Source organism: Vanellus vanellus (genome assembly GCF_965231255.1).
Source record: "Vanellus vanellus genome assembly, chromosome: 1".
NCBI lineage: Eukaryota > Metazoa > Chordata > Aves > Charadriiformes > Charadriidae > Vanellus > Vanellus vanellus.
The window spans coordinates 104,236,522-104,251,746 of record NC_138905.1 but is presented as its reverse complement, the minus strand read 5'-3'; the positions used below and the strand labels follow the sequence as shown (position 1 = coordinate 104,251,746).

Below are 15,225 nucleotides of genomic sequence, written 5' to 3'. Positions count from 1 at the left end.
AAAACTACCACTGCTTTCTCTCACAGGCAAGGGGGGGATTTTTTTTTTTTTTCTCATAGTATAAGGGGCGCTGGTACCTTCTGGGGTGAACCGGGGGCTCTGGAGAGATGGTGTGCAGCACGTCAAGTGACCACTGGTTGATAAAAAGGTTTGGCCTCCACAAAACACAGCCTGAGCCATGCTCAATCCTGTTTCTTGCTCCTGCTGCCTGCTGCTGTCCCTTCCCTGCCCGTTCACGAGATGCCCTCAGCCACCTAACCACCACCATCATTAAAAATAAAGGATAAAGCAAGGCAATGGCATCATCAAGACCCTCCAGACACGAGGTAAAGTGGCACCACTGGAGATGGCGAGGACTAACCCTGGTTTGGAGGAGGCTGGGCTGAGCTGGGGGCTGACCCGGGCCCTGCTGGGGGCTGCAGGGCGAGCGCTGCCCCCCAAAATGCCCAGGGACAGGGCAAAGGCTCCCGGTAAAGGCTGGAGGCTCTGCTCAGGCTGCAGTGAGTGAATGCTGAAAAAGGATGGGGAAATAGAAACCAATGCTGAGAAAGGAGAGGGACACCCCGAGGTCTGCCCCCCGGCGCAGAGCCCACCCAGGGCCCACAGAGACGCCCTGCACCCACACAGGAGACTCGGCCAGGGGGGGACAGTTTTGGGCTCCTCACTAGAAGAAGGACATTGAGGTGTTGGATTGTGTCCAGAGAAGGGCTACAAAGCTGGTGAGGGGTCTGGAGGACAAATTTTGTGAGGAACGACTGAGGGAACTGGGGTTGTTTAGCCTGGAGAAGAGGAGGCTGAGAGGAGACCGTATCACCCTCTACAACTACCTGAAAGGAAGTTGTAGAGAGGTGGGGGCTGACCTCTTCCCCCTGGTGACAAGTGATAGGATGAGAGGAAATGGGTTCAAGTTATGTCAGGGGAGATTTAGATTGGATATTAGGAAACATTTTTTCACTGAAAGGGTTATTAAACATTGGAATAGGCTGCCCAGGGAGGTGGTGGATTTGCCACCCCTGGAGGTGTTTAAAAAAAGGGTAGATGTGGTACCTGGGGACATGGTGGGGACATGGTTTAGAAGTGGTTTTTGTCAGGGTAGGTTAATGGTTGGACTTGATGATCTTAAAGATCCCTTCCAACCTCAGCAATTCTACGATTCTATGACACACGCATGACAGACTGCTCACGCAACTAGTGAACAGTTTAAATAGAAAAAGCTGGGGAAATGCTGAAAGCGCCTTTCATTTTTACTACTTTTTTTAAAAATTAAAATTCGTCATTTCCATGCGGTGACTTCACTCCCATGTGGCAGCTTCATTTCCCAGTTGACTGCCGGGCCCCGGGGAGCTCTAAGCAAGAGACAGCCCCCAACGTGGAAGAAAACACCGTTCTCCTTCCCGAGCTCCCGGCCCCGCGGCCGGGGAACGAGCCCTCCGCCTGCCTCGGCGACAAGACGGGAGCGGGCTGCGGCGCGGGGGAGGGCTGGACCCCGCCGACCGACGTGGCGGGCTCCTCCGGTAGCGGCACCCCCGGGCGCGGCGGCTGGAGGGAGCTCCACCGCCGCCTCCGCCGCCGGCTGGCGAGGAGGGGCCTGCTCCGGCGGTGGCGGGCCGGTCGCACCTCCCCGGGAGGCCGCGGAGGGGCGGGGGCGGGCGGAGCCGCCTGAGGCGGGCGGCAGCTACCGAGGCCTGCGGAACTCCCCGGGGAGCCGTCTGCCGCTCCCGATGCGCGGCGGGCCCCGGCGGGCCCTGCTGGCAGGGCTGGCTGCGTAAGTACCCGGCCGGGGCCGAGAAGGGGCCCGCCTCACCCGGCGGCGCGGATGACCGGGCTGGGCCTCGGCCGGCCCCCGCCCGTCCTTCCCCGCCTCCGCTTCTCCCAAGCCAAAGGGCCTGGCCGTGGGGCGCAGCAAACCCTGAGGAGGAGCGTGGTTTTTGGGGGGGTTGAGGGAGAATGGGGGGGCCATGACTGAAAGTACCCGCTGGGATAAGGCAGCCCTGCCTGTTGTGGGCGGCCGGTGGAGCGAGGCCAGCCATTGCCCGGAGCCCAGAGGTGATCACCTCTGCCAGACCCTGCTGTTACCCCTGGGGTAGGAAGGCCGCTGGGAGCCTGGCCCAACCTTGCAGGTGTTGCAGGCTGCACTGGGCAAAGGTGGCGAATGTGGTCACGTAACCTGCACGTGTTTCAGTCTTTGACCCGGCCATGACAGGCAGCGTCACCCCGGGCTGCCGCCGCCGTGCTGGGAGGAGATGGCTGGCTGGGGGCTGACACACGCTGGCCGGTGGGCACAGATGGCTGGAGGCCTGTGGGGGAGCGTGTGCTTTGAAGGAATACATCCTCTGAGGGAGACACACAGGTGGTAGGCTGGGTATCCAGCCTGCTGGAGCTGAGCAGTAGAGGCTTGTACTGAACTGAGAGGGATTTTATTTTCAGTTTCCCTCTCTTTTGTGTTTTTTTTTTTTTTTTTTTTCATAGAGTTTTCTGCATTGAAGCAGTCCTGGGGCAAAACTTATGTCCTAAGGCGATGGAAAACTACGTGGCGTCGATGGTGCTGAGTGCTGTTGGTGACACGCTGGGCTATTACAACGGGAAATGGGAGTTCCTGCTGAGTGGCCCAGCCATCCACAAGGAGCTGGCGCAGATGGGGGGACTTGGGAACCTCAGCATCCAAGGTTGGAAAGTCAGCGATGATACGGTGATGCACCTGGCCACAGCCGAAGCCCTGGTAGCTGCCGGGAAGAAACCAAGTTTACCGCATCTCTATTCCCTGATTGCAAAGAACTACAAGGAGTGCATGAATGACATGAAGGGCAGAGCTCCAGGTAACCTCTCCATAATGCTGTCTGGGCAGGGCTGTCCTCTTGCTAACACCTCTCCCTTTCCTGCAGTTTGGAGCTGAGGCTGGCCCTGGCTCTGCTTTTGGCTGTTCATAGCATTAACTGTTTTTCATGTAAAGGTAAAAGTTTTCCACACTGAGTACCTGTTTCAAGATGAACTAAAGAGAACAGAAGGCAAACTGAAATGGTTTGGGCTTCTCTGAACTACATGAAAAACATCCTGTTTTGCCCATGCTGACAAAACATTCTTACAGGCGTGTTTGAGGATTGGCCTTGAACTCAGGGGAAGGATGCTGGCTTTTGTGCTGGGGATGTGTCTTCTCCTACATGCAATGGGTGAAAAATGCAAATTCAACGTTGTATAATGTGCACCCTGAGATGCGGTGTTAAAGCAACACATTTAAACAGAGAATTAATACAGAACTTCTTGTAATAAATGCAATAAATTACACATAAAATATATTTAAAGGCATAAAGAGCCTTGCTTGGAATAATTAAGTTCATTAAACCCAAAGTCTCATTGTGGCTAGCTCCGCCTTTCTGCTTTCTGTGCCAGGACAGTCAGGCCACAGTTGTGTTTTTTGAACCCTGTACTTCCATCATCTCTCTTTTCTCTGCATAGACACAATGGTGCTGAGGTGGGGTCACAGGCAGCAGGGACTGGTAATGTGTGGCAGTATTGAGGAAGGGCACCTTGACAGGCTGCAGTAGCCAAACCACATGCAACGTGTTCTTGTAGTTTCTAGTTCACCCAGCCCTGCCGACCCAGCTCTTCTCCAAGGACCCCATCTCTCTCTGTGCTCATGGGCCAGAATGAAGTATCCAGGAAACATTCAAATTCAGCAATCCTATGCAAAGTTTATACTTTATACCCCCAGCTGATGAGGTCTGCCAAGGTGGACTAACCACAGCTGGCAGTGAGACAGCACCTGGAAGCTATTTTTGCTTCCAATATCTAAGACTGGTGACTAAAACCTGAGATGAAAAGGAGAAGAACTGAAAATTTAAATGTTAGTAATTAATAGCGAAGGATAATAGTACACCTGCTGCGGTCCTTCTGTGAGTAACTGAGCTGCAATATGCCCAAAAGCAGTTCCTATTTGGAAGTGAAGGATTTTAAAGTAAATTTGCTATGGACGCTAATCAGAATGACAAGAAGGTGTCAGGTTATCTAGGTGAACAAAGAAATGCAACTTCTTTAGTGGGTCCACAGACACTTAAGCTTGTAAAATTTTGGGGGAAGTGGGGAAAGCAACATGGAAACAAATGGAAGTCTGTTGGGAATGTTCTTGCAACAGCATTCTGGAGTGCTCCTGCTGCAGCCACACGAAAGGCTCTGAGAGCTTAAATCCTGATACTTAACAGTTTAATGCCCACTGATGTACTACCAAAGGGAATAATACCTAATCCATATCCTGAAAAGCTGTCTGCTGTGTGGAGTCTCCGTGCTGTATTGATAAATCCTAAGGATAGAAGTTGCTTGTCAATAACTTCTTTTGGCAGTTCAGAGTAAATGGATTTTAACTGAGAACATAATCCAAGGTGATGCTGTTCTGGCCAAAGTAAGTACTCACTGGGGAATTTCAGCCCTTAAGGCTGAGAATAGAAAGTTGCTGCTGCAACTTTCACCCAACAGAGAAGATTCCCCCAGAACAGTGGGGGATAGTCATATTGCTCACCCACGCGAGGGAGTCCAAACCTGAAAACCAAAACCTGCAGTAACAAAGGGACTCCCACAATGTTATGAGTCACCAGACAGCTACGGTGACAGGGTCCCTGGAGTATGCATACCCAGGAGAGAACTTGCTAATTCAATGGCAAGTTAACCCCTGCATCCATTATTGCTCTTTGTGATGTGCCACAGCCCCAAATTCATTGTTCTTTGCAGATAATGAAGCCAATGAATTAAGTGACACAAGCATGAACATAATTCTTTTTATATTGTACAACTACATCTGCCTCCACAGCTCTCCAGGAAACCTTCTGCTTCAAAACTCTTTTGATCCAAGTCCTCCCCCTGTGTAATTATTTACCACTATGTGGTTGTTTTAACTTACCTTTTTTATGTGTATTGATTGATCCCAAACAACTGTTATTCTCTGTGCTCATGAAGAGTCTAAATAAGTGGAATGGAAGCCTATTCCAGAAATAATGTCCAGTCATACTTGCAACTTTTTCAGGTTGTCTTTCTTCACGCACTGCTTTTTGCTTGTATTTCTTCTTTCCTTAGATCACTAACCTCCTCAGGTTACTTTTAGTTTCTTTTTGTTAGTACAAAGGATTCCTAACCAGGATTTGGTGGATTTCCAAAACAGAATTTCCTGATTCAAAAACTCCTACAGCAGTTTTATTTTTAAAACCTGTTTTTTAAAAAAGACCTGATGTGATTTCAGCTCAGTCTTCCTAAATCGGCTTTCTATTGTTTTAAAATTTTAACTGTTTAAAAGGTTTAAAGCTGTAAGTAAATTGTTATTGCGAAATAACCACTCTTTCCTTACAGTTTAAATCTTGTCATTTTCCTCATTTTCTTCTGACTACAGTTAGTGCAAGAACAATCTCACTTTTTATCAAGGACTGAGTTGCCTGCTCTCAACATGCACAAACATGTCCTGAAGAAATGTCTTTCTCACAGTTCCAGCAAGATTACAGAGTTCATTTTGCTTTTGTTATGCAGATTTTGATTTTAATCTACCCTAGTCCCTTTGCTCTCTCCCCTTCCCTTGCCTTCCTGGCAGAAGGTCTGTTTTAGCAGGAACATATGAATAGGGTAGTCAGCACAGCTTTTTAAAAACGTGGCTTTGTTTGACAGGGTCTTTTTAATGCCCTATTATAGGTCATAAGCGCAATGCTTAGTATACTTAGATTTTTGAAAAAACGCCTCCGTTTTCTGTTAATCATCATGAAGTTGGAAATTACACTGATATCTCTCTTAACGATTTTGATACAAAGCAGCCAGCACTGAATTAATAAACTACATGAAAAGCAGATTTAGAGGCTTGAATACGTTCCCACTTTGAGACATCACAAAAACAAACTCCCAGGCAGTTCAGTTAAGAGGTTGGTGGTGAACAGTCCCAGCAGAGCCTAGTGCTACCCACACCAAATGCTCTGCCTACTGCTCCTTCCAGCAGAGAAACACGGCCCCGCAATTTTCACTCTGCAAATCACCAGGAAGAAGGACGCGTAAGGAATGTCTGGACTGATCCAGGGGTTAGCTGGCCGTGTGGCCCTGCAAAAACAGCAGATCTCATCTACTGGGAAGGCCGTGATGGTGGCGTTCTGTGAGAGGCTGGCGTGCCAGCACAACAGGCATGGATGAGGCTGGTGAAATAGCAGGTCTGGTTTGTGCTTGGGTCACTGTGCGGAATTCAGATTCACGAGAGCTGAAGTGAGTCTGACCTTGTGGGCTGAGCTCATCAGCAACCTGTTTTTTCCTGTGGGGAAGACTTGCATAGGCTACTTCCATTCTCAAAGTTGATTTCGGTTGAGAGGCTTGCGGGGCAAATAGCCCAACAGCCACAGGACCGAGCTGCTTTTTCAGTTTGAGACAACCTTTCATGGGGAGCTGGTCCATACGGTCACACTGCACAGAAGGCTGTATCCTGAGCTGATCTAATAAGCCTATAATGTAACAACACTGTCGGGAAAGAAATACACTAAAGACACTTAGACCAGAACTGTAAAAGAACCCACATGACCTTATTCCTGACAGCAGTCAGCCATTATTTATTTTTAGCACATATCCAGATGCCAGTCTTAAAGCTGTGCTTGGATGTGGAGGTATTGTGGTTACAAGGGTGCTGTAAATGCCGCGGGCAGGTAAAACAGGCTGCCATATACCAAATCCTACTGCCAAGCGCATGTGTGACAGTGCAGAAGTGAACAGCTCTGCAGAGTAATTAGTGCAGTACGTAGCTGTGATTAGCAAGCTCCGAGATCGTGGTCATCAAATTGCACCAAAAGTAATTGAATTGTAGAGTTAAGTGAAGTTTCTAGACCAGGCTTCTTCCTTGCTGCTCTGTTCTACTTAGTTTGACTTTCAAAGTAACAGAGGACCTGCAAGTTTATCAGCTGCCTGTTCCGGTTAGGCAGCAAAGTATAGGAGCAACAGTCTAATTTTGGGTGCATTAGCAAGTCAACTGCTGCTGTTGTCCTATGTGTCTGAGAGAAGACTGGGCATGTTGTGGTTAGGAGAAGGACTAGTCTTTTGAGTCCACTTTTGCTGTTGTCCAACACATTAAAACTTAAATGAAGCTGCTTGAAACCTACCCTTGATTTGCCTTTCTGCTGGAAAAGAAGTACTTTAGATTTGGCCAGAAGAGAAGTCTAGGAGAAAAAGGCAAGGTAGAAGAGAATCAAAGATAATTTCATGTTTCAAACCTGTTTCCTCTTCCTTGCACACGAGCATTTGGGCTTAGCTCTCAAAACTTGTTTCACGCTCTTGGCTGGGGAAGCTGGCTGGGCTCTGAAATTTGGATGTGTTTGTGCAGATGGCTTTATCCTATGAACATGCTGGACTAACAAGTGAGTTTCTCAAGAAGCAGCATGGGAAGAAGTAGAGTCATTTCTTTAAAAAGTAAATAGCAGAACTGGGAAGGAGATGGATGTGGGCAAGGAGGAGTTACGGTGTGGTTTACCATCAGAAGAGAGGCAAAATTGGACTAGGGTGTCAGCTCAGAGCGGGAGAAGGCTGACAAAGCGGGACAAAGTATCTCATCTTGAATAGTGTGGAGCATGAAAAATCATTATTTCTTGTAATGTAAGAATTGGAGGGGAATTCAAGGAAATTGTCAAATAGCAGTTTAAAACAAAAGGAAATGCTTTGCATAACAAAATCGTGGCTCCGGGTACCATGGGATGTTATAGGAGTCTGAAGGCATACATGGGTTCAAGCTAAGGAGACTGGTTCATGTTGGCTGGGTCCACTGGGGGTCATTGAACGCAGCATTTTGCATCCATCTTCTGACTCAAGCAGGTTGTGCTCCTCTGTCTGTGCGAAGCCAGGTGGGTCTTCCTGGGGAAACATTGTACTTGCCTCGTTTTTTATAGTCTTTCTGTAGTTACCTGTTAGTGGCTGTGTTTGGTGACGAGCTAGTGGGCTGGACAGACCTTTGGTCTGACCTAGTGCAGTTGTTCTTCAGCTTATTTAAGTGGAGTACTGTAAAGCCAGCTATGCAGACCATGTTGTGGTGAGGCAGATACTATACTCACCGCTTTCTGATAAACTGAAACTGCAGCAAGGGAGATCTGGAAAACATTTCGTATCAGCGAGGCAACGGGAAAGATTCCTGGGGAGCATGTGGGGTCACTGTCTCTAAAGGGTCCTGTAAAGGGGCTAAACAACTGTCAGGAAAAAACTGCAGAGGTACATAGGCATGCTGTGGATCGGGGGTCAATGTGATCTGATGGCCCTCCAAACCTCCTTTATATTTATGTATGTCTAGCTAGGTATCTAGATATATGTGTACATAATATACCCAATATATATATAGTATATATGTTTTCTAGATCAGTTATTAAATAAGTAACATGAACTGTAAATATAAACAATGTAAATTACATAAATCAGCAGTGGAATGTTTTTTTACTCCCCTAGACTTCTTAATTATTTTCACAAACAGGTATTATCAGGTCTGCTTGGGAATATGCAGGATGCACTGGCACTTTAAGGCAAGAAACATATGTAAGCAGGCAACTGATGTTCTTATGGGAAAGCCCGAGCCCCTTAAAAAGAGTAACACTTCCTTCCCTGCTACCCTGCCTGTCTTTCCTCGGTTCCTGAGCTATGTGACCCTGTCGCCTACTGCTGCGTGTTTCTGTTTCTTTATTTTCCTTCTTTCTCTCTGGGGCTCTGTCACTCCTGTCCAGGTGCAATGTGTCAGGAGAACGCACTGAAGCTGGATCCAGGGCGGCCAGATGGCTGGAGGATCCCGTTCAACCCCCGGGCTGGAGGCTGCGGGGCTGCCATGCGTTCCATGTGCATCGGGCTGCGTTTCCACCACCCCGACGAGCTGGACACCCTGGTACAAGTCAGCATTGAGAGCGGCCGAATGACTCACCACCATCCCACTGGCTACCTGGGGTCCCTGGCTTCGGCACTCTTCACGGCTTTCGCAGTGAATGGCGTGCCCCCCCTGGCATGGGGGAAGCGGCTGCTGGAGGTGCTGCCGCGGGCAAAAGCCTACGTGCGGGACACCGGCTTCTTTGTGGAGGAGAACATGGGGCAATGGTCAGCTGCGCTTCCAACACCGTGTTTTGTTAAAATTAGGGCAAGTTGGGTTTATACTTAAGCTTCAGTAATCACATTATGGTAAACTCTTAGAGCAGCACATGCCTGCCATGGGATCAAATCAATTCAGAAAGTCTCTGAAGTCCCCCAGGGGAAAAACATACCCCTAACTTATTAAAAAAAAAAAAAGTCAGATTGTGTTTGGGTCATGTCGTTGTGACATTTTTTGGATCCAGTATGAGGCAGCTTGACTTGTCATCTCAAGCAACCGTGATCTGATGAAAGATGGGAAGCAAGGCTAGGGAACAGCACCAGGCTTAGGGCTGAGCTCAGTTTGAAAGTTATAACCAAATCTGGCTGTACATTCAGCGCAGCTCTGTGCACAGGGGCACACACAGACAGGGGTGGAGGTACTCTGAATTTGGGAGGATGACTCAGTTCTCACTCTGAGCCTTTGAATCCTGTGCAGCGCGACAGCAGCAGGTGCTGGGCTGCCTTCTCCCATGTGGCTGGAGGGAGGGGAAATCTTAACTCACTGAAACATGTCCTTGTGCCTCTTTACTGTAAATCATGTCCCTAGTTTGACAAATGGGGGACGCCTACCATTTTGCCGAGCGATCGCTCTGGCCTCCTGACGTGGCCGGGAGCGCCTGCGGGGAGCTCACGTATATGCTTCTGCCGTGGGATGTCTCTTACAGCCCCTCCATCTTGTCTCGTGTTTTGCAGGCATTACTTTGAAGAACGATGGGAAAAATACCTGGCGCAGAGAGGCATATCAGACGGGGTCTCGCCACCCACCTTCCCCCCCAAGTATGGCGTGGAAGAGAGAGACTCGTTCTACACCTCCCTCAGCTACGACGGCTGGGGGGGCAGCAGCGGGCACGACGCCCCCATGATTGCTTACGACGCGCTGCTGGGCGCGGGGGACTCCTGGGCAGAGCTGGCTCACCGGGCTTTCTTCCATGGGGGCGACAGTGACTCCACTGCCGCCATCGCAGCCTGCTGGTGGGGGGCCATGCACGGCTTCCGAGGAGTCGGTGCCTCCCTCTACGCCCACCTGGAGTACAGGGACCGCCTGGAGCAGGTGGCCAAAGACTTGTACCGCATCGCCTAGGCGGGGGGGTGGCAGGGACCCCCCAGGGGCCTGCTTACCGCTCCTGCCGCCCCTTGCTTACTCAGGGTTTTGCAAACTTTGAGCCAAAGCCAGGCCTGCTTTTTCTGTTTGTGTGTTGGCTTCAGCGGGGAGGCCATTTTGGATCTCGCAGCTCGGGGCTTGTGGGTGGTGGGAAAGCAGTTAGAAGGGGGTTTTGATGGGAGCACGCAACGGTGCGTCTGTCCCTCGAGCAGCCGAGCCCTGCGACATCCCTCCTCCTCAGCATGGCAGCTGCACGTCGTCCGGTCCTCGAGAGGAGCAGGAGCACCCACTGCTTCATTGCTATCGATGCGCCAGCAGCCGGGCAGGCAGCAAAACCCACGCAAGCTGCCCCAAAGCAGGGCCCTGCCCGTACGAGCATGTCAGTGGGGGTGAGAGACGCACGCCTGGCCGCAGGGAGTGTACACGGGCTGGCAGAGATACCTCCCGGCAAACCCACGACGGCTAGCCCTGGCTCGCCACTCTGTACCGCTGGGGGGGGACTGCCAGGGACACCACTTGCCAGCTGGCACTGAGCGTGTGTAAAGCTAAAACTTCTGCACCTTAGAGATTAGAGCAGGTACATCCCAAAACAACCGACCTGGGGTGGGGGGGAGCAAACAGCCAGTTGTGTTCGGGGACAACAGAGTTTTCTCATACAGTTATTTTAGCAGAGGATATTTGTTTTGTTTTTGTTTTGAATGAATGTGGAAGAAACCCAAACCCAAGCCAACAGCTGTGTCGGCAGTGCATTTTGCACAATTTCACAGCGCTTTTGCTATACAGGTAAGAATGTATCATGCTACTTCCCTAATTCAGTTAATGGGGGAGTTCAAGACTACTGACCAAACCCTTATTCAAGGTAAAAGTGGATAATGAGAATTAAAAGGTTGCATTTTACATCAACTTAAGCAACTTCTGTAGTGAACTATATTATTCTGCTTACATCGAGGTTACTAAAGATTATTTGCTTAACATTTGCTATGGATAATTTTATAAAAAATAAGTTTTTTCTTCAAATCCAGACTGTGACACAGCAAAGTACTTATTATTTTCAGAGCAATTTCCAACTGGTGCACCTCATTCAATAAATAGACCTGACGTGCCTCTGTTAAATGTTATGTTCTATTATGGGATGAATTACGGGATGGGAGGGAGAAGTATGAAGAGCCAGAGGGTGCAAGGTTTCTGCAAGCTCCGGCTTGTAAGAGAGAGGAGATGCACTACCAGGGCAGGAGGAGAGATGATGCATCAGGGAATTGGGGTGGTGGGAGGGGGAAGAGGCTGCCTGAAAGGGGGAGCGGGCTTGGGAGTTCAGCACACCTTTATGCAGGGAGTGCGCATAAAGGCATAGTGAAAGCCCAAATCTGACAAAAACCAGCAGCAATAGGAATCACAATTTCAACACAGTTTACTACAGCTCTCAGGTGTGTTGTATAAAACATGTTTTAGTGCAATATAGTACAAAGTTTTTTGTTTTTTAAAAAAAATCCCAAACATTTTTCCACATCATGCATGGATAGGGTGTCTCTCTTTCTTCTTGGGTTCGTTACAGAAAGTTACAGCAGAGAGTAGTTTGAAAAGCTTCACGTTAAAACTTGTTACAGGAAGAGTCTGCCTTATAAAAACAGAGAGAAGTTTGAGACTGGGCAACACACTGCCAGAGTAACGGAGACATGTCACCGGCAAGGTACATTCAGGGACCACCATGGGAGCCGCTTCCTGGGAAAGCCCGGGCTCGGTGCAGGAACTGCCAGGCTGGGAAGGGACTCGTTTCGGCCCGGGGGAGGACAGCCCTCTGGGAGAGCCCTGCTCCAGGGTAGACAGGCTGGCGAGGAGGAGCATGGCTTGGATGCAGCACAGTGCTCTCCCGCAAAAGAACGGCTCCTGACGACTTCATTTTCTCTTTTTTTTTTTTTTTTTCTTTTTTTTTTTTCTTTAAAGCTGAAATGAGTTGCAGTTCCTGCCCGGGAGCAGTATGTACAGGAGATACTACATTTATGAAACAATACCCACTGGCTGCAGCTGCTGCTGTTTGCGCCTCGGTTCTTCATTTCCCTTCAACTTCTCATCCCACTCCTCTCTTTGCAGACGCCTTATCCAGAAAAGGGAAGACAAGTGTGTGGGTGTGTGATACATATATATATATATATGTATATATACAGGAGCCTGATATTATGCATATGCTGGGGCCAGTAAGCAGTTATGTCTTGAGAAGGCGTATTTTGCAGAGGGATGAGTGAAATTTGGGCTTCCCAGCGGAAGAAGAAACCGATGCTGTTCTGGTGGAGGAGCAGAGGTGGCTGACTTCGAATGCCCTGGCACGGCACCGTCAGCAGCCACGTGGGCCCCCTCCCAGTTGGGAGAGGGGATGCACGGTGCAGATGTCCCACCTGAGGCTTCACCACCTCTGAAACATCAAGGCATAAAGGTCTAACTGACCAGTGCTACAGAGCATCTGCTGAGGTCCCCTTCTCTTCACAAAGAGCAGTCCGAACCTTCTGAAGAGGACAGAGGCTGTGGGTATGGCACCTCTCTCTTGCGAGGTTGGGGGGGGTGTCTTGCAGCTGTGCCCATCCACCCCAGTTGGCTTCAGCCATGCTGCAAAAAATAAATGGCCGGATTTGCCAGGAAGACATCAAGGAAGACAACAAAAGGCCATATTTGGCAAACATTTTCTTCCGCCACACATAACGCTTAGGGCGTATGGGGGAGGAGGCGGTTCCCTCCACAGGACAGGGCAGGGGTACTTGGCATTACGGGGTACGGGAGCTCCGGTGCCCCATGCGGCAAGAGCCCTGGTTTGGTTTGCGAAAGCCATATCTTTCACAGAAAGAACAGCATTTCCTGCCACAGCAACTGTCTACGACAAGAGCAGGTGACTTTGCCAGGAGGGGGAGCTTATGGAGAAACAGTTTCTCCTCCTAAAGCCCCAGGAACAAAAAGTGGCAGATGCACACGCACGCACAGGGGGAAATTTCTTGTGGCCCAAGGGGACAGGGAAGCCCCCAGGGTGCCAATGTGCTGCAGACTCCTTGTCTTGTCCAAGCTCGTGCCGGGAAGTAGTGCAAGCCACAGGGAAACTTGTAAGACACGGTGGTTAATTGCATGTCCCTGCTGCGTGGTGTGGCTGCACCTGGGCTCCTTGGCTGAACCATTCAGGGGCTGCGAACCCAACCGTGGAGCTTTCTTTCCCTTTCCCCCTTTCTGGAGTCATTACTTTGGTCATGTTGAAGTCTTCAGAGACTGGATCCAGCCACCTGCCCCCAGGCGACTGGGGCACAGAGGGGACCTGCCTCGTCAGAGGTGGCAGCATGGACACCAGGGAGAAGCACAACTCTGGTAAGCTGGACCGTACGAGGACCCTCTTTGCTACCAACAAAGTCAGGGCTTTCAGGTGTCCTCCTTCCATCTCCCCCTTCAGTTCCTGGAGACAAACTAAATTGCTTTTGTCCTGACCGCAAGTACGCTGAATAGGCAGTCTCTCCGGGAAATGCTCCCAAAAGGTGAGTTGTCCCCTTCTGAGAGAACAGTAAGATGGAGGCAAGAAGATACTGAGGCTACAGCCAGCCTTTGAGATGGACCTCCCAACAGCCCAGCTAACTCCTCAGAGGTGGACCTGGCTTTGTCTGTTTTGGAAGAGGGAGGAGCTAGCTCAGCGCACCTAGGGAAAAGACCTCCTTCACCATGGCACTGAGTCTGACGAGGAAAACAACAGTCTGTTTTGGAAAACATATACATTTACTTCCAAAAAGATTGCCCCTGGACCAAAAGCCCCCTGGGATCTCCTCACTGTGCAGAGGGCAGGGGAAGCCTACAGTTCTTGGAGTGACCAAAAAAGAAACGACAACAAAAAAGTAACAGCCCAAAGGACAGCAATTGGCGGGAGCAAAATTAATCCGAGAGGACCATCCGCTATGTACAGCAAGTGTAGGGACCCTCCATCTGTTGGGCTGAGGGGGTGTGTTCCCACAGGCGCTGGAGGAAGCCTTGGACCTTCTGTCCCTGCCAGCTGGGCACTCCACAGAGCTCAGCCGCCATGCTGGAGCACAAACAGTGAAACAAATGAAACAAGAACAACAAAACCCACTCTGATCCTTAGGGATCCCGGTGTGTCTCTGCTTCTCTCTCTCTGCATGTCCCTCCGGGTGCCTCTGCCTCTTTAGTCTATGGTTCCCGGGTGGATGCTGAGGACCGGTGGCTCTAGGCAAGTGGGAGAGTAGTTGAGGTGAGGCTCTTTGATCCACAGCAAGGGGACTCCATTCTTGCCCTCCGAGTTCTTGCTGGAGTTTCGGCTCTTGAACCGCACCAGGAGGATGGTGATTATTAAGATGCCGAAGATGGGGAAGGGGTAGAAGAACACAAAGTAGAAGAGGGCGTCGTTGGAGCAGATGACAGACTGCAGGGTCGAGCCTGGAAAGAGACACAGGACGGTCACATTTCACAGCTTCTCTATAACGTGTGGCCTATAAACTTCTTCAGAAACATAAAACCCGGATGTTCGTTAATCTGTGTCAACGTAGGAAGCGAAGCTCTGAGAAAAATACCAATATTGGTAAACAGAGCAGCAAAAAAAAAGCTATTGCGTGGCATGTTTCAGTTTATTTCCCCCAAGAGTTTCATGAGTGCCAGAGAGTCCCCCCTGGACTTTCTGTGTGGATTTTCTGCTGTCTTATAAAGCTGGAAACCTTGCAAAGCATCGTTTCCCTCAGTGGTGGTACACAGAGGCAGGACCCCAGGGTATCTCCCTTCACAGCCCACAGAACTCTCATGACCTCTCTGGGGCTTCTAAACCATCCGATGGCTTCAAGAGTTGCTAGGAGGACACCCTTGTGCCACAGGTTGTGGTGTTGTGCAGAACTAGGCCAAATTCCACATGTGTTTCCCAAAGGGAAAGGCTAAACCCCAGTGGGGCACAATGTCTGTCCCTGATGACCCAGACACACCAGGCAGTAAGTGCTGTGGGGTGGGCAGCCCCAGCACAGAGCTAAGCGCAGCGCAGATGTGCAAGCTCAGCCAAGAGCTGGGCTACA

The 15,225-nt window shown here is 50.0% G+C and overlaps 2 protein-coding genes across 2 annotated transcripts in view; one reads left to right on the top strand and one right to left on the bottom strand.

Moving 5' to 3' along the window:
• Positions 1-1,719: 1,719 nt before the first annotated feature.
• ADPRH (ADP-ribosylarginine hydrolase) lies at positions 1,720-10,344 on the top strand. The gene is made up of 4 exons (XM_082484396.1): positions 1,720-1,765; positions 2,470-2,816; positions 8,700-9,060; positions 9,787-10,344. The coding sequence occupies exons 1-4, from the start codon at positions 1,722-1,724 to the stop codon at positions 10,172-10,174; spliced, it is 1,140 nt and encodes a 379-aa protein (XP_082340522.1). The 5' UTR covers positions 1,720-1,721; the 3' UTR covers positions 10,175-10,344.
• Positions 10,345-14,000: 3,656 nt separating this feature from the next.
• IGSF3 (immunoglobulin superfamily member 3) overlaps positions 14,001-15,225 on the bottom strand; it is a 103,134-nt gene continuing 101,909 nt past the window's right edge. Inside the window, exon 10 of the mRNA XM_082498230.1 lies at positions 14,001-14,605. Within this exon, the coding sequence (XP_082354356.1) occupies positions 14,355-14,605 (251 nt within the window). The 3' untranslated portion in view covers positions 14,001-14,354. The remainder of the gene's footprint in view (positions 14,606-15,225) is intronic.

Coding starts and splice junctions, on each gene's coding strand:
- ADPRH (XM_082484396.1), top strand. CDS start 1,722: ATGCGCGGCGGGCCCCGGCGGGCCCTGCTGGCAGGGCTGGCTGC. Junction 1,766..2,469: donor CTGCTGGCAGGGCTGGCTGC/GTAAGTACCCGG, acceptor TTTTTTTCATAG/AGTTTTCTGCATTGAAGCAG. Junction 9,061..9,786: donor GAGGAGAACATGGGGCAATG/GTCAGCTGCGCT, acceptor CGTGTTTTGCAG/GCATTACTTTGAAGAACGAT.